The sequence below is a fragment of the Lepidochelys kempii genome, chromosome 25 (assembly GCF_965140265.1).
Source record: "Lepidochelys kempii isolate rLepKem1 chromosome 25, rLepKem1.hap2, whole genome shotgun sequence".
Classification (NCBI taxonomy): Eukaryota; Metazoa; Chordata; order Testudines; family Cheloniidae; genus Lepidochelys; species Lepidochelys kempii.
In genome coordinates, this window is record NC_133280.1 from 9,050,766 (window position 1) to 9,068,925 (window position 18,160).

Sequence of the window (18,160 nt, forward strand, 5' to 3'; positions counted from 1 at the left end):
TCTCCTAAAATAAGGGCTTTAAGTTAGAGGTGCATTATTTGCTCTCTAGTTGGTACTGGGGTAGACCCCTCCATTCAGCTGTAGGGTGGCAGTTTTGCCTCTTTCTCCATGGCCAAGTTCACTAGCTTGTGTTAAATTCCTCACTTGACCTCTACTTCAGTCTGCACCTGGAAGCAGCAGTAGTCTGATATCAGATTACATAGACATACAGGCTTGGTATCTTCCCTCCCCCTCATTCAGAAATTAAGCCTGGAACCTGTCTCCCTCCACCCCCCAGGGACTATAAGCAAGGCTACATTTTAGTCCACTATTTTTAGGAAAAGTCATGGACTGATCAAGGGCTAACATTCACAGGCCTGTGACCTGTCCATGACTAAAAATATCCACTGTGACCAAGACTTGGGCAGGATGCTGGGGGAGGTGGAGAAACTGGAAGGGGCTCCCTGTCCCTGCAGCTCCTAGGCAGTAGAGGGGCCAGGGCAGGAGCTCTGCTGATCCCACTGGCTGGGAACTACAGCCCCTTGGACCCTCCACCACCTAGGAGCTGCAGGTCATGCTCATGGGAGCCAGAAATCCCTGAACCCCCTCCCACACTGCTGCTGCTGGCCCTGGAACTACCCAGCCCCTGAAACAGCACCAGCAATCTCTGTGACAAACACACAGCCTTAACTCTAAGGCAAGTTAACTCAATAACCTGACTCAAGGAAACTGCATTTCCAAGTAGTCCATTTAATCAATTTAACAAGTTCGTGAACATAATTAGTTTTAAACAAGTCTCATTCAGCAGCAATTTTTGTACAATAGAAGCATAAGGAAAAGTGAACACTAGCCCTGCCCACTATCAAAACTCAATAACGGGATAGTCTTGCAGCTGTCCTTGGTTTGCTACGGTTCAGTAGGGTGGATTTTTATTCTCTGTAGCCAAACTAGAAAAGAGATTAAACAGAGTAACCAAAATAACTTTTTACAATAAGTTATATAAAAGCAGCACATTTAAAGTTTTTCTGGGCAAGACTGTCTTCAGACTATTAAATCTGTTTAAATACAGTCCTCATGTCCCATTATACAGCCACTCCTCTCTGAACTGGAGGTGATTATGCTAATGCACAATGCATTCTGAAACCTGGCCTCCTAATGCTCTAGCTAAAATTGAAGTCTTCCCTCAAGTTTGTGACAAATAGTTAGGCAGCTTCCATTTTCATGCTTGAGGAGTGCAGGGGAGGAGGCAACAGCACATAATAGAGCCAACCACACTGAATCCAATCCTGTTTATTTCATGACAATATCTGGACAGCAGAAAGGAGTTCTGGTTTCAAGGGGCTTCCTTTCTGCTCTTCTCCTGAAGCTTTTACATCTGCCATGACAGCTGCATCCCATGCAAAAATCAGGAGAGCAGAGGGCACCTAGAACAAGCAGAAAATGTACTAGATGTTAACAGTAACTACACTGAAGCTGGTCAATGAGTATTTTACGCATCTTTAACCCCTTGAAAATGGTCTTCCAGGTGTACAAGAGTTGGAATGTTGGTTTTGGAAGACCTTTGACAGGCAGGAAGACAGGACATACAGTGCAAAGTTCCTAGCCCTGTGCCAAAAGCTTTCCCTGAGCTCTGAGGTAAGGGATAGTTCATCTAGCAACCAGGCTGAAGTTTAACTGCACTGAGTCGAGGACAGAGCAGTTCAGTATCACAAGAGATTAGACCACCACTGGGAGCAGACTTATTACAGTCCCATTTCCTTTCACTGAACAGGTTTGTATCTGCTGTAAGTGGCTTCAACTAGATTGCTTTACTCACCAGCCCACACTCATTGAATGCCAAGTTCTCTTCAGTCAGTTTGACACCTCCAGGTGCAAGTAGCTCAAAGGGCATCCAATCATCCCTCAGTGCTTCTCTCACAAACCTGTAGAGCACAGATACTGGCTCCCGGGCATAGAATGTCCCTGTCATGAAAAGGGAAGACAGTGTTAAGGTCACATTTTTCTGCTTATCAAGATATTAAAACTGGTTTATAGGCAGACTCCCATTTGCCTGCTCTCACCAAGACCCTTAGTTGCATATTTGGATGACATTAAGATAGTTCATTAGGGAAGGAATCAAGGCTGATGTGATTTACTCAACAGGTAAACATTTCATAGCAACATGTTGGTCATCCCAAGAGTAGCACAGCAGGGCCACAAAATACCATTGCACCTCTAACCTAAAAATAAAATCCACTGGAAAGCTTAGTTAGTCTAGTACCTTCATTGCAAGATGCTAAAGCGTCTCCTATTACAAAATGCAACTGGTGTTCCTCAGGCTACAGAACCACTTTCAGCCTGTTACCCACCATGTGGGCAACACACCCATTACTGTTTTAATGAACCGCTCACTGGAATCTGAGCCAGTAGATTGCTCATTTACCCTCAGCAGTATGGAAACTCTTGTACAGCTTTAGCACAGATCAAGGCATGATGCTGCCCAAGGATGTCCTAGATCTTTATACTCACCATTGGTTTAGATGGCAAGAGTGACGGATGCTTTAGAGAGAAATTTCTACAGAAGCTGCAAAAATATAGTTACCCCATTGTCTCAGTCCCACGCAGTAGCTAGAAGCATCCCAGCTGGTTGAGTTATTCTATCCCCATGTTGCCAAGCAGATTCTGGCCAGGTTCTTTCCCCCTGGTCCTGCCAGGTTTTTGATTCTTGCTCTCAAACTACAAAGCGGAATTTCCAGACGTTCTCTGGGGCATGTATACAAGAGTAAGTTGCAAGATGCGGCCATCCTTTACCTTGCAGAATGTATCCATCTGGGAAACGGACTCGTAGCAGCGTGTAGTTATATTTCCGCATTTCCCTTTGTTCTTCTCTCTCCCGCATAGCCTTTGTCCTCAGCATAGAGGCCTTCTCCACTGCTTCCGTCCTTTATAGACGAGACGGTTTTAACATGAAATAAAGCAAAGGTGGGGGGGGGGGTGAGATTTTCCAAACCAGAGCAACACACCACACCGGTATGGTCAGCCCATCCTCCTCCCCAATTATGCAGCTCCCTCCTTTTACATGCAGCGCTTCATGCTGCAGGACACTCACCGGAGCCGCTGTTCACGCTTTAGCTCCTCTGCCGTGAGGTTGTAGAAGTCCTGGGGCAGCTCAAACTGGGCAGCTTGAGGGGAGGGTTTGAATACACAGAGCTGGCGATCCAGCTGGGCCTTCACTGGCTCACAGCTCAACAGCTGCTCCTTATAGTCCTTGAGATCCTCCAGCTTAGTCAACACTTCCTCCTTCAGCATATAATACTCTTCTGTGGTCTCTACAAACACATGCACTGTGCTTAAGTGCCTTGTTTTCCCTTCAATCCTAATTGCTCTCCCCACAACCACGCATGGGGAGTGTATCCACTGCTACCTGCAACCTCATGGAAAGCAGTCCTGAGAGCAAATCACCCTGAGGCAACAGGCAAGCTGCAGGTTGGGGTGGGGGGTGTAAAATGGTGATGTTACAACGTACAGCAGACTTTAGAGCACTGCTCTCAACCTTTCCAGACTACTGTCCCCCTTTCAGGAGAGATTTGTCTCATGTACCCCCACGTTGCACCTCACTTAAAAACTAGGTTTCAGAGGAGCAGCCGTGTTAGTCTGTATTCGCAAAAAGAAAAGGAGGACTTGTGGCCCCTTAGAGACTAATACATTTATTTGAGCATAAGCTTTCGTTGAAGTTGAAGTGAGCTGTAGCTCAGGAAAGCTTATGCTCAAATAAATGTGTTAGTCTCTAAGGGGCCACAAGTGCTCCTGTTCTTTTTACTTAAAAACAACTTGCTTACAAAATCAGACATAAAAATACACAAGTGTCACAGCTCACTATGTCTGAGAAATGGCTGACTTTCTCATTTTTACCATATAGTTATAAAATAAATCAACTGGAATATAAATATTGTACTTACATTTCAGTGTATAGTACACAGAGCAGTGTAAAGTCATTGTCTGCATGAAATTTTCATTTGTACTGACTTCACTAGTGCTTTTTACATAGCCTGTTGTAAAACTAGGCAAATATGTAGATGAGTCGATGTGCCCCCAGGAAACCTCTGCGTACCCCCCCCAAGTATGTGTACCCTGGTTGAGAACCACAGCTTTAGAGGGCTCCAACAGTAATCAAAGCTGCCTCCCAGTGACACACTGTTACTCCTCACAAGTAGCTGACCCCAGTCTCAAGTCTGATACAGTTTGATTTCTTGCCTTGTCCTGGAACAGGCAGCATTTCCTTCTCAAACCCAATGGCCTGGAGAAACTCGTGTGTCCCTTCTAGACAGTTTATCCTTTCCTAGAAGGTAAGGAGAGGGTTAGATTTAATCTACTACAGAGTGGGAATTATTCCTCCATGTGGCAACTGCAAGAGTCTGAATCTCACCTGAAACACTTTATTCTGTAGTTTGATCTTCCGGTACTTCTCCTCCTCTGGATGGAGGTGGATGTTATCCAGATATCTGCAGAAGACAGGACCATCACACACTTCATTCACAACAGGCATGGATGCTCAGATCACTCGTGAATCTTGGGTCCCATTTAGTGCCAAGATCAAAGTTTAAAAAACACATTACTTGGGTCCAAAGAGCTCTCCAAGTGTCTCCTCTCCACTAGCACTTCCACCCTTCCCAGGCTGCTTTATCCCAAGAGAAAGCTATTTCTGAACACTCATGCAGGATACCCCACTACTTTACTACTGGGTCATGTGCATTGCACCAACTGCCTCGACCATCTTTCTCCAGATAGGAGTCTTTAGGAATCCCCACTGGACACAACTATGAAACACAAGAGCCCTGTGACTATGATGGGATGGCAGGAGACTATGGGGTTTATTTGCATTCCAGCATCCAGACTGCTCTTCATGCACACGGCTATGCTGCTGCCAGTTTGAAACAAGCTACAATTGGTGTGTCCCCCTCTACAGTCTGCTTTACAGCCAAAGCCTCATGCTTCGGAGGCTAACCTGGCATCAGAGGGCACTCACATTTCACTCAGAGGGACGATCCACCTGGGGGTACCTAGTTCTAGGAGTACAGGGACCACCTTTAAGATCTAGTTAATCTCTCACTCACAAGTTTTATTTCCTGGACTGCACATTGTACAGTCTAACAGACTTCACCATTAGGAAATATTTCCAAATCTTCACTGTCAGTGTTCCTTTCAGCACCACCCAGAGCACAAGAAAATCCCCTCCCCATTAACCTTCTGGGAAAGGGGCAATTGCTTTCACCCACGCCTTCTCGTCTGGAGAGGTGACAAATTTCATGCATCTGTGAGCTGGGCGCTGCACAAGACATTCAGACCACTTACTTGGCAATGGTCTCAACACCAATTTTCACTTTCTCTCGGTCCCTGTTGAAGGTGTGAATCTCCATGATCGAGGCAGCCACTGGGTCTCTAGAGAAATGCTGAGGGAGAAGGACAGAAGCGTCAGCAGACTGTCAACGCCAATTGCAGAACCAGAGGGGCAGACTGAACAAAGTTCTGGAGACTAGTGCTCCTGCCAAACTCAGAGGAAGAAGTCAGGGCAGGCATTTGTCAACAACTATCCACATCTGGATTTACAGTCCTTGAAGAGACAAGCTTTTTTTTTTTTTTTTTTTGGGGGGGGGGGGGGGAGACGGGGACGACAGGACAGTGAAGAGAGCAGAGGGCTGTCATTTTGTGCATTGGTGGTAGAGGAGAGAGCATGTTGTTCTGCATAAAGTATCAAGCCCAGGGATGCCTGAGAGTCTTGCTGAGCCCATCCCCCCCAGGGGCATTTCCCATGGGTTACACTGCACTTGGGGACCATGCCGAGGATTTAGTAAGATGAAAGGCAGGAAATGATGAAAAGTCTGGTCGGCAGAGGACCTCACTTACTAAGAGGATGGCCTCTTTTATGTGTGCTTCCTTCTGGTCTTTCCTTACGGTGGCCCCAGTTAGCGGGCAAATGAAATAGACCCCTGACACTGACAGTCCAGCTGTTTCTTCCTCAACCGCAGACACAGGACCCTGAAGAAAGAGCTGAAATCAAACGTGGGCTCAAAGGGGGAGAACGTTTGATGCCCATCTCCCTCATGCACAGCTTTCTTGCTAGTACAACTCAGGGAACACAGGAGACTGGCATCTCCCCTCTGAATCTCTCAGCATGCCTCATGGGCTGTCTGGATTAGTCAGCCACATAGCAGCACTGAGCAATGCTACCCAAAGCTTGAATGAGATCCCTTCTAATATAATGGAAGGTACCTTCCAAGAAGCTACCTGAAGGCATTCTGAAGAGATACCAGTAACAACCCCTCCACGTAAGAGCAGAGGAATGGAACGCTAACAGTCAAATCACCCAAAGTCTGCAAAGCACTTGTAACTAAAAGGGTAAATGCTTGGCAGCCATGGAGTTCAGGAGCTGTCAGCACTTGTTATACACCAGTCTCTAGTTATGTTAAAAAGACTCAGCTATAGGAGATATGACTTATTTTCATCATGTGGCTTTGAGAGTAATACCACAACAGAGGGCCAGATTCCAATATCCTTGCTCACACCAGGCAGCACCTTAATCCAGGCGTAGTCCTGCTGATTTCATCAGACTGAGCTGCTACCCATTATGGGTATGCAAATTTGGCTCAGGGCCAATCAATAGAACTAACTCTCCTATACACAGGAACTCGCAGGCTCAGCCCAGGGAAGTTTCGGACAAGGAGTTTTTAAATAAGAAAGGGGTAAAAAGTGGGTGGTCTCTTGCATCAAGTGCAAAATCACTACTCTGACTCCATAGCAACTGTTCTTAAATCCTAGCTTGTCTTGCTCACTCCCCACCAAATCAGCAGCTTTCAGAAGAGATGCCGTAGTACAAACTAAAGGATTATTAAGCTCTCTGAACCATAAGCAGCTATTTGCTCATTTTGAAAGTCAGACTCAAATCCACAGTCCCACAGCACAGGGGCTGGTATCCCCTTCCCTAGGAGATGCTCGAGCTTCGTAACTCAGGGATTCTCAGTTGCCCAGAGATCATAGGCCCTTGAATAGCAGCATCTCCTCATACCTTGTGACCCGTGGAGAGTTGTCTCTCACTTGCTGCTGCTTCAGCCATAAGCTCCTTTTTCACTACGAGACACAAATCCAGGGTACGGCATCAGACGTGGCACAACCCGGTGAACTCTACAAACCTGGGGCAGGGAAGCAGCCGTTTGGATTTACAATCCTGCATCAGGCAGTTGGTTCATGTTTGGTACCTTGCCTCTGGGCAGTGGGTCAGAACACAATGTTTCAGAAGAATGCAACCCCCACTTCCGAGAGTGCACCTAGCTGGTTGTGCAAAACTGGCCGTGGGGGTGTGAAACTACAGGAGACAGGCTCCTCAACCCCCCATTCTGAGAGACAGAAATGCCGCTGAGATGAGTGTAGGCTTTGCAGGGCCAATAAATAGACTGGTGAAAATACTCCCTGTAAATGAGCACTTTGTGGACTCACAAATATGCCTGTCATGCCCCTGGACAAGAAATGGGTGTTGGCCGTTCTTACCCTGACTCTTGATGGCATCTTGGGATGAAGGGAGCCACGGCTTGGGCTTCTGCTCCAGCCGGGCCAAGGCTGCAGCTGCTGCCCTCTGGGCCTCATCTGTGGGCCCTTGACGAGACTTTGGGGTCGCTGCTTTTGGCTTTTCTTTGGGGGCCCTTTCCCTGGTGGATAAAAGAAAGGCACAAATAAATGAACAGCCCTTGCAGGAGAGCCAGAACCCTAGAAGAAGTCAGCCGAAAGCAGATAACTATAATCTCACTCTGATCACTGGTTTATGTTCACCACAGTTAAAGGAGCTAGTTAGGATTTGTATATGTCCCCTTACTGTAGGCACTCAAACTACAGATTATTAAAATTGGAAGGTTTATAAAATCCAGTTTATTTTTTCCAGCTGATGTTTACTTCATGAAACTGCCTCTATTTGATCAACAAAAGCCAGACTGATCAGTTTCATATTCTGGCTATCATGCTGTAGCACTGGCATACTGTATTTGGGTTGCAGACACAAGAGGAGACAGTTTAAGTTCAAGCAACTCTTCCTTAAGGTTAATAAATTACATTTAAATGCAACTTAAAGATCTGGGATCTGAATTTCAGAGTCATAAGCACCTACAACACCAACTGAAGGGGAGCTGCAGGTGCTCAGTACCTCTGAAAATCTGGCTACGAAATGGTAGGTTAACTCTGATGGTGTCCATTAAGTACACCGTGAGCTAGTCTACACTGGGAACTCACATCAGCACAGCTTCATCTCTCAGGGATGTGAAAAACCCACACTTCCAAGAGATGCAGCTATGCTGACCTAACCCATGGTGTACTCCATGTTAAGTTGAGGGAAGAATTCTTCCATCAACCTAGCTACTGCCACCTGGGGAGGTGGATTAACTACAGCAAAGGGAAAACCCCTTCCATTGGTGTAATTAGTGTCCACACTGAAGCACTACAGTGGTGCAATGCCGGGTCCCACTGTAGTGTTCAAGAGAGAGTTCTTGGAGTCATTGTGGATAATTCTCTGAAAACATCCACTCAATGTGCAGCAGCAGTCAAAAAGCAAAAGAATGTTGAGCATCATTAAGAAAGGGAGAGATAAGAAGACAGAAAATATCATATAAGTATATATAAATATAAATCCATGGTACAGCCACATCTTAAATACTGCGTGCAGATGAGGTCACCCCATCTCAAAAAGATGAATTGGAAAAGGTTCAGAAAATGGCAACAAAAATGATTAGGGGTATGGAATGGCTGCCATATGAGGAGAGATTATTAAGACTGGGCCTTTTCAGCTTGGAAAAGAGACAACTAAGGAGGGATATGATGGAGGTCTATAAAATCATGACTGGTGTGGAGAAAGTAAATAAGGAAGTGTTATTTATTCCTTCTCATAATACAAGAACTAGGGGTCACCCTAATAGGCAGCAGATTTAAAACAAACAAAAGGAAGTATTTTTTCAAACGATGCAGTCAACCTGTGGAACTCCTTGCCAGAGGATGTTGTGAAGGCCAAGGCTATAACAGGGTTCAAAAAAGAACTAGATAAATTCATGGAGGATATGTCCATCAATGGCTATTAGCCAGGATAGACAGGGATGGTGTCCCTAGCCTCTGTTTGCCAGAAGCTAGGAATGGGCGATGGGATAGATCACTTGATGATTACCTGTTCTGTTCATTCCCTCTGGGGCACCTGGCATTGGTCCTGTCGGAAGACAGGCTACTGGGACTGTTGGTCTGACCCAGTATGGCTGTTCTTATATAGACAAGCCCTAAGCCTTTGGTTACAGGTGATCTGCAGAGAGGCGAAAGAAGGGAAGGAGTACTATGCTTTTGTTACATAGAAAAGAAGCTCTTCAAGATGATGGAGGTGGGGTTTAAACAGACTTTTACATTAGAATTTCATGTCTTGTTTACCCTGAAGGCTATGGACACCCAGAAGGATGCCATTTGGATGCTATGAAAGGAACCCAATTGCTAGAGAATGAGATTTTTTCCCCAGACTTAAATAATTAGCCCCTATTTCACTCAGACACTTGAGAGAAGAGCTCTGTGTCAAGGATTCAAATCCTAGTTGCTTTAATAAGTATTCATGAACATGTCAGTCATCTAAGACATCCTTCCTCAACACCAAAGACGACAAGCAGGATTTAAAAAAAAAAAAAAAATCAGGCCGTTATAAGGCACCTTCCCCTTGAAAGAAGATGGACCCATTTTTTCCGAGATACTCCTCCCGCCCCCATAAAAACACGGGGAGAGGGTTGCTGTGTATCAAATGCTTGTACACAATATGCACTGCAGGAAAGCCTGAAGACTGCACCCACTACAAAGCATGGATACCATTAGAAATGGAGAATGTCTATTGCTAGCAGGAAACAGAATTTAACACTTTCTGCTGCTCTGCTCAACTTCCACCCTCACCCGTGTATAATCCCACACAGCACTACTCTGGGCAGCTCCAAGAACAGGCTTGAACTGGAAGCAACTGCAGATGCTCAACAGTGACATAACAGCTTTATAAGGTCACAAAGGAACCTGATGCCCTTGCTAGGTAGCATTGCAACTCAGCTGCTATAGGGCAGTTGGTCAAGCCTACGTGGCCCAAGTTTTGAGCAGTAAATAATACTGGACTTCTTCTCCCTGAAGGCCACAGGAAATTGGATTTAATCTATGATCCTACAACTACAAATCCCTTGCAACTTTTAAGAACTATTGTTATTGAAAGGTTCAGTTTTTAAGCTAACTTATTAGTAAGGTTCCTTCAGGATTTAGGATAGAACTGGGGACTCTAGCCCTCTCTGTGTGTGCATTTAAGCAGGGCTGAGATCAAGCATGTGAAAGTCACATGGAAACTAAACAAATGACACAGAAGAGCAAGAACAATACATAGTGCAGCACTGACTAGGTCAGGTCACTGAGAAGATAGATTCCAGTCTAGTGCCACTTTCACCATCACTGATCTGTGTATTGGCCTAATGTATTAAACCTGCTTCAAAACATTTACTGATCCTGAAGATATGTGAACTAGTCCATCAATACTGTTTGCAGCCCAGATAGATCTTGGGACAGCAAGCCTACACAGTGCTTCATTCTGATTGTATCCTGGCTTTCTGCAAGCAAGGGGCTTGTATTCCAAGGCAATTGTACCAGCCACTGTCTCCTGAGCCAGTGGAGTTTGGGATTCTCAGCATTCATATGACATAAAGCAATCATTTTAGTCTTTCAGAGTGGTAGCCTTGTTAGTCTGTATCAGCAGAAAGAACGAGTACTTGTGGCACCTTAGACTAACAAATTTATTTGAGCGTATCCAAGGTGCCACAAGTACTTCCTTGTTCATTTTAGTCTTTGTTTGTTCTCAAGATACTAGACCTTACAAAACTGTCAATGGTCTATTCACCACACACTGGTCTGGGAGCAGATACTTCCCTCATCTCACCAGGGTGATTTTAGTTCCCAGTGTGGTTATGCCACATGCACCCAGCTGGCATATTTCATAAACAGCTGAGGTACAATGATATTTAGGAAAGTGACTAACCATAACATGGTGAGGTTCTGTACTTGTCTCAACTGCCTCTAGATCAATCCTGCACCTTTACAAGTCAAGTGATTTTTCCATCATCATCATTGCCGCAAACTTAACTTGGGATCTGAAAATCAGCACCAAGAATACCAATTCTGTGGTCAGGACTTGAACGAATGTGTTCCCCGGAGCCGCACTGGGTCCCGTCAGTTCTTTCTTTACTGTACCAGCTCCTGCCGGGCTAACAGGAGTAAGAGCCTGGTTGTGTCAGAAGAGTCAGCAGCTCTGACTCAGACACATGTGAACCAGGTAAACAAAAGCACTTCTTCTGGACTACAGTAAAAGTTTTTCCACTTGCTGGAATTGTCTGATAGGTTCTAAAGCCAAAAGTCCCACAAGGAAGATAAAAGTTACTCCTCTGGTGATGTGTCCTGCATCCCACTGCGAGAGTCCCCACCCCACCCACCCAGCTCAGAGGCTCTAATACTATTCCCAGAGCTTGGCACCTTTTGGAGGAGTAGAGCAAAGTGGAACCATGGTAGCTCTTGCTGCATCAGAAACAGGGAACTCCATAGCTTCTCACACAGAAATTGGTTACTGACAGTGGGTTTGATCTCCAGGAGCTGCGTAGCATCACGGACCCCAGAAGGAGACAGAGTCCGGGACTGGCTACCTCATGCCACTAATAGCATGTGGCTTTCAATGAATCACCCTGACCAACTTGCACCCCACTAACGGCACCCCCAGTCCATCTTCCGTCTCCCCCCCCGGCTGCCCCCAGTCCGTCTCCCCCCCCCAATTCCTCCCTCCCCCCCCCGGCTGCCCCCAGTCCGTCTCCCCCCCCAATTCCTCCCTTCCCCCCCCCGGCTGCCCCCAGTCCGTCTCCCCCCCCAATTCCTCCCTTCCCCCCCCCGGCTGTCCCCAGTCCGTCTCCCCCCCCCAATTCCTCCCTTCCCCCCCCCGGCTGCCCCCAGTCCGTCTCCCCCCCCCAATTCCTCCCTTCCCCCCCCCGGCTGCCCCCAGTCCGTCTCCCCCCCCCAATTCCTCCCTTCCCCCCCCCGGCTGCCCCCAGTCCGTCTCCCCCCCCCCAATTCCTCCCTTCCCCCCCCCGGCTGCCCCCAGTCCGTCTCCCCCCCCCCAATTCCTCCCTTCCCCCCCCCCGGCTGCCCCCAGTCCGTCTCCCCCCCCCAATTCCTCCCTCCCCCCCCCGGCTGCCCCCAGTCCGTCTCCCCCCCCCAATTCCTCCCTCCCCCCCCCGGCTGCCCCCAGTCCGTCTCCCCCCCCAATTCCTCCCTCCCCCCCCCCGGCTGCCCCCAGTCCGTCTCCCCCCCCCAATTCCTCCCTTCCCCCCCCCGGCTGCCCCCAGTCCGTCTCCCCCCCCCAATTCCTCCCTTCCCCCCCCCGGCTGCCCCCAGTCCGTCTCCCCCCCCCAATTCCTCCCTTCCCCCCCCGGCTGCCCCCAGTCCGTCTCCCCCCCCCAATTCCTCCCTCCCCCCCCCCGGCTGCCCCCAGTCCGTCTCCCCCCCCAATTCCTCCCTTCCCCCCCCCGGCTGCCCCCAGTCCGTCTCCCCCCCCAATTCCTCCCTCCCCCCCCCCGGCTGCCCCCAGTCCGTCTCCCCCCCCAATTCCTCCCTCCCCCCCCCCGGCTGCCCCCAGTCCGTCTCCCCCCCCAATTCCTCCCTCCCCCCCCCCGGCTGCCCCCAGTCCGTCTCCCCCCCCAATTCCTCCCTCCCCCCCCCCGGCTGCCCCCAGTCCGTCTCCCCCACATTCTCCCCGGCCACCTCCCTCCCTCCAGCCCCCCGGTACCTGGGCGGCTCCGCCAGCTTCTGGCCCGGCCCCGCTGTTTTGAATTTCATATCTGTTTTGATGTCTTGGAAGAATTTCCGCATGGCGGCGCCGGGGGGGCGGGGGACAGGGAGACACCGGCGGCTCCCAGGCACCAAAACACCTGCGGAGCCACCTTCCCCTCAGCCGCCGGAAACAGGAAGTCCCGCCTCTCGCTGCGGGCACGTGACTTACCGAGCAGCCATCGGCACTTCGAACGGGCGGGAAGCTGAGGGGGCGGGACCAGCACCCGTCTGTCACCTCGCGCCGCCAGTGTGACGCGAGCCGGCAAGGGCGCTCTAGGCCTTCCTTCGCTTCTCTATGGTGCGAGGGGTCCGCCGAGGGCGGGCGGCAGGGCGGGCCCGGCCTCTCCGTATCCCCACCCCGCCCTCCATCCCTTCCCCCCCACACCCCGCCCCTCCCCCATCCTGCCCCTCCCCCCACACCTCATCCCTTCCCCCGCCCCCATACACCCCCCCTGTCTCTTACCCTGCCCCGCCTGCCAGCCCTCCCCCCCACCCCGCCCCTCCTCCCCCACTCCGCCCCTCCCCATCCCTCCCACACGCCGCCTCTCCCCCCACACCGTCCCCCACCCCTTCCCCCATCCCCCGCCCCTCCGCCCACACACCACCTCATCCCTTCCCCCGCCCCCATACACCCCTCCCCTTTCCTTACTCCACCCCCACCCCCGTCTCTTACCCTGCCCCTCCTCCCACACCGTCCCCCCCACACCGTCCCCCATCCCTTCTCCCATACCCCGCCCCTCCCCCCACACTGTTCCCCATCCCTTCCCCCACACACCGCCCCTCCCCCCACACCATCCCCCATCCTTTCCCCCATCCTACTCCCCGTCCATGCCCCCACCCCCACACACTGCCCCACCTCAGTTCCACACACCACCCCATCCCTTCCCCTGCCCCCACACACTGCCCCCGTCCTTTCCCCACACACTGCCCTCACCTCAGTTCCACACACCCTCCCCGTCCCTTCCCCCACCAAACTCCCTGCCCTTTCCCACACCCCCACACACCACACCCATCCCTTCCCCCGCCCAACTCCCCATCCCTTCCCGCCCCCTTTGCTTTTAGGTGCTATTCTATTCTACTCTACATAGGTTCTTAATTCCCCCTCATCACGTCAGTATTTGAATGCCTTCCAGTCATGCATTAAGCAACATGATTAACATCTGTCATATGAGGTTCTTTCTTTCACTCATCCTCTCCCCAGGGGGAGAATTGCTATGTAAATGTTTTTTAAATAAAGGGTGTGGATGTTTTCATTGTGTAAATCTATGCTCCTCGCTGGCACATCCAGCTAGTTTTGACAAGTTGTCACTAAGGCCCTGTCTACACTTACAAACTTACAGCGAGTGGCACAGCCATATCCATACAGCCATGGAGATGGGAGAGAGCTCTCCCATCAACATCATAAAACCAGCTCAATGAGCAGCGGTAGTTCTGGCAGGGGAAGAGCGTCTCCCACCGACAGCGCTGTGCATACGAGCGCTTATGCCAGCAAAATGTATGTCACTCAGGACAGGGTTTTTTTTCCACAGCCCTGAGCGACAAAAGTTTTGCTGACATAAATGTAGTTTAGACATGGCCTACGTCACACACACACATGCTTATTTTTGTTGACACATCATGTCAACTTTCAACAGCTTTCATATGGTTGCTGAATTCGGCTTGCTGTTTCTAAGAGCTTCACATAGAAATGACACCAGTTTAACTAAAATGAGTTTTAATATCAATTTACTTAAATTAGTGCAAACTCCTGCGTGGATTCTCTTGAAGCCACTTAATCCTGACCTGTATCAATTTAGCTTAAATTGACTTGGAATCAACTTTACCTAAAGCAGTAGGTTTAAAAATTTTGCACTGGTTTAACTAAATAGGTTTCAAAATACAACATTGTGTGTATCATAGAATCATAGAATATCAGGGTTGGAAGGGACCTCAGGAGGTCATTTAGTCCAACCCCCTGCTCAAAGACCAGGCCCAATTCCTTTCAGTGCTCTCTGTTCCTTTCTTGGCATTACGCAAGGAAGGACAGATTTACAAAGATATGTTCTATTGCACTTTGGAATTAAAGGGATACTGTCAAGTATAAAATATATGGGACTAGATTCTACTCTTGGTTACATTAGGATAAACTTAACTGCCTTCAGTGGAGTTACTCTGGGTTTACATCTGGGTTTATATAACTGTGAAGAATCTGGCCCCATATATACAAGAAGGACATTCCCTTACCAGCATTTTAACCCCCTTACCTGGGGTTATTAAAACTCAGTTACACTTTTGCAAGTTCCTTTTGAAAGCCCTCTTGTCACTAAGGCCAGACCTACATTACAGACCTATATCAGTATAATTACATCACTCAGGGATATGAAAAAGCCTAATCCCCTATGCAGACAGTGCTATGTTGGCAGGAGAGCTTCTTCTGCAGACATGGCTACCACCTCTCCGTGAGGTGGAATAACTATGCCGATGGGAGAAGCTCGCCTGTTGGCGGAGGACCATCTTCACTAAAGCACTACAGTGGCATGGCTGCACTGGGGGTGCAGCTGTAGCGCTGTCTATGAAGACAAGCCCCAAGAGCCAGAATCTGCCCCAAGCAATATTAAAACTCTAGTTTACAAATGCTTTTTGCACTTTACTCTGCCTGGGCTTGGACAATACATTGCTCTATTTCACTTTCTGGTTCTCACGTACTTGCCCAATGTTGCTGCATTTGGGTTGCAGACATCACAGACGAGTGTTCAAATCCAAACCTCTCCAAAACGATTTTACCTGATTTTTTTGGCAGTCTGATTATACTGTATTTCTATAATTAAGTTTTGTCCCTGCTTGTTGACAATGTTGTCACACTTGTAGAGCCTATGTTTCGTTCCTCTAGCTGTCTCTTTAAGTATTAGCGATTGTTATTCATATTATAGTATTTATTGAGCGTTGTCAGGGTAATGAAATATGGCCAGATGCACAGAGACAGGTCAAGAGGAGTCAAATTCAGCACTTTCATAATTCAGACCCTGAAGAGAGGCTTTCCTTCATCGGGCTCTGTGGGCTGAATCTTGAGCCTACTGAAGTTGTTGGTGGCTTTCAATTGACTTCAGTGGGTGTAGGGTTAGGGTCTGAACACACAAGCCCCTTTTTCCAAGTGCTCATTCAAGAATCCCATTAACTTGAAAGGGTGTTTTGGAGTCAGACCTAACCTGTTTAGTTATCAGTAGCAGGCTCTTTTGCTTGCTAGAGCCAGCCACTAGAGGGAGACAGGGTTACCTGCACTCAGCCCGTGTGTTACACGCAGCACCATAACAAGACGGGGGAACACATGGTCCTTGCCCCTAGTCTAGAGGCTTATCACTTAAACAGGACAAAGAAAACAATTCAGTTCCATAACACCTGTGGTGACGGGGATTGGAAGGTCCCTTCTCCCACTGCTGCAGGTTTCTGGATATATATAGGCATATTTAATTATAAATTAATAATTTTCAGGCCAGAAGGGATGTCCTAATTATTATTGTGTTTAATTTTGAGGGTCTTTGTGCAATTAATGTCAAACACTTTCAACAAAGAAGGTGAAGGATGCAATACTAACTCTGCTCCATTGTCACCTGTACCACCCCCGTGTCCTGTAATAAGAGCTACGTGTTATCCCCCGGCAACCAGCCTGGGAAATGCCCCAGCATACAGTGATCAGTCTGTATGGGTTCTTACACCGCACCCATCACAGTGCAAATCAGCCTCCCAAAAGAATCAGTGTTTCAGGGCAGACCAGAAAGCCTGGGGAAGACAAGGAAGTGGAGGGAACAAAATGGAGCAAAGCAGTAAGAAGGGGCATTAAAGGGATACAGCATGAAGAATACATATACTAGGTCATCTCTCTTCTAATCTCTCTCATCTCCCTAGGTAGCACAGCCCTGCACTGTAAAACCCTCCATACTATCCCTTTTCCCTACAGCCCAGCGGTTTTCAAACTTTTGTTCTGGTGACCCCTTTCACACAGCAAGCCTCTGAGTGTGACCCCCTCTTATATATTAAAAACACTTTTTTATATTTAACACTATTATAAATGCTGGAAGCGAAGCGGGATTTGAGGTGGAAGCTGACAGCTCGCGACCCCCCCCATGTAATAACCTCAGGACCCCTCAGGGGGTCGTGACCCCTAGTTTGATGACCCCTGCTCTAGCCCATCCCTCTATTCTCTCCTCTCCCTCCTTCCCCAGTACACCTATATACCACCCTCTTTATTCCTGTCAACCTATACCTCTTACCCCATCTATACCCCTCATGCCTCCATACCCCTTACCCCATCTATACCCCTCATGCCTCCATACCCCTTACCCCATCTATACCCCTCATGCCTCCATACCCCATCTATACCCCTCATGCCTCCATACCCCTTACCCCATCTATACCCCTCATGCCTCCATACCCCATCTATACCCCTCATGCCTCCATACCCCTTACCCCATCTATACCCCTCATGCCTCCATACCTCTTACCCCATCTATACCCCTCATGCCTCCATACCCCTTACCCCATCTATACCCCTCATGCCTCCATACCCCATCTATACCCCTCATGCCTCCATACCCCTTACCCCATCTATACCCCTCATGCCTCCATACCCCATCTATACCCCTCATGCCTCCATACCCCTTACCCCATCTATACCCCTCATGCCTCCATACCCCTTACCCCATCTATACCCCCCATCCCTCCATACCCCTTCACTTTATAGCCCCTGTAATCACCTCTTCCTCTCTATACCCACCATTCAATACCCCATAGTCCCCTCTTCACCCGAGAAGTCCCTTCTATAACCCATGCCCTAGAGTCCCTCACCACCGTCCCCACCGCCCCGTTCTCTATTGCCCCATCACCCCTCCTAGATCCCTTCCATGTCCACTATACTCCCCCCACCTCAGGCTCCCTAGACCCCCCCCTTCACACCCCTCTGCTCCCCCCCCCGGCCCTGGCCCTGGCCCTGGCCCTGGCCCCCTCCATGGCCCGTAGAGCCCCGAGACCCTACACTCCCCCGACCCCCTCGGCCCCTCCCCTCACATCTCCCCGGGGTCCCACCCCTCCACTACCCCCACCCCCATCGCCGCCCCGCGTGCCAAGACAGCGGCCCAATCCCGTTACTTCCCAGGCCCCACCCCGAGGCTCGGTTGGAGGGGAGAGGTGAGTGGCAGTCCCGGGAGCCAGTGCACTGCGGGATTGCGGAGAGGGGGGCGGGACATCCTGCGGGCCGAGGGCCAGTCTCCTGCCGCCCCACCCCCCACCCCCACCCCCCGTTTCCCTGGCGGTGCCAGCGGCCTAGGCC

The 18,160-nt window shown here is 49.4% G+C and overlaps 1 protein-coding gene across 3 annotated transcripts; it reads right to left on the reverse strand.

Moving 5' to 3' along the window:
- Nucleotides 1–713: 713 nt before the first annotated feature.
- UBXN6 (UBX domain protein 6) lies at nt 714–13,003 on the reverse strand. Of its 3 annotated transcripts, none has more exons than XM_073324554.1 (11): nt 12,815–13,003; nt 7,501–7,658; nt 7,022–7,083; nt 5,863–5,994; nt 5,311–5,408; nt 4,385–4,460; nt 4,213–4,297; nt 3,068–3,287; nt 2,770–2,900; nt 1,796–1,941; nt 714–1,403 (listed from the first exon to the last, which is right to left on the reverse strand). In XM_073324554.1, exons 1-11 carry the CDS (start codon nt 12,895–12,897, stop codon nt 1,275–1,277), a joined length of 1,320 nt encoding a protein of 439 aa, XP_073180655.1. In that variant the 5' UTR covers nt 12,898–13,003; the 3' UTR covers nt 714–1,274. The 3 variants fall into 3 exon arrangements, with proteins under 3 accessions (XP_073180655.1, XP_073180656.1, XP_073180657.1); XM_073324555.1 differs by lacking the exon at nt 12,815–13,003 and adding an exon at nt 11,024–11,113; XM_073324556.1 differs by lacking the exons at nt 7,022–7,083; nt 12,815–13,003 and having other exon boundaries at nt 7,501–7,657.
- Nucleotides 13,004–18,160: the final 5,157 nt, after the last annotated feature.

Excerpts from the sequence above, each read along its gene's own strand:
- UBXN6 (XM_073324554.1), bottom strand. The coding sequence starts at position 12,897 with ATGCGGAAATTCTTCCAAGACATCAAAACAGATATGAAATTCAAAACA. Across the intron at positions 4,461-5,310 it reads GGTGTTGAGACCATTGCCAA|ATATCTGGATAACATCCACC; the intron begins GTAAGTGGTCTG and ends TGTCTTCTGCAG. Across the intron at positions 4,298-4,384 it reads TACAGAATAAAGTGTTTCAG|GAAAGGATAAACTGTCTAGA; the intron begins GTGAGATTCAGA and ends CTTACCTTCTAG.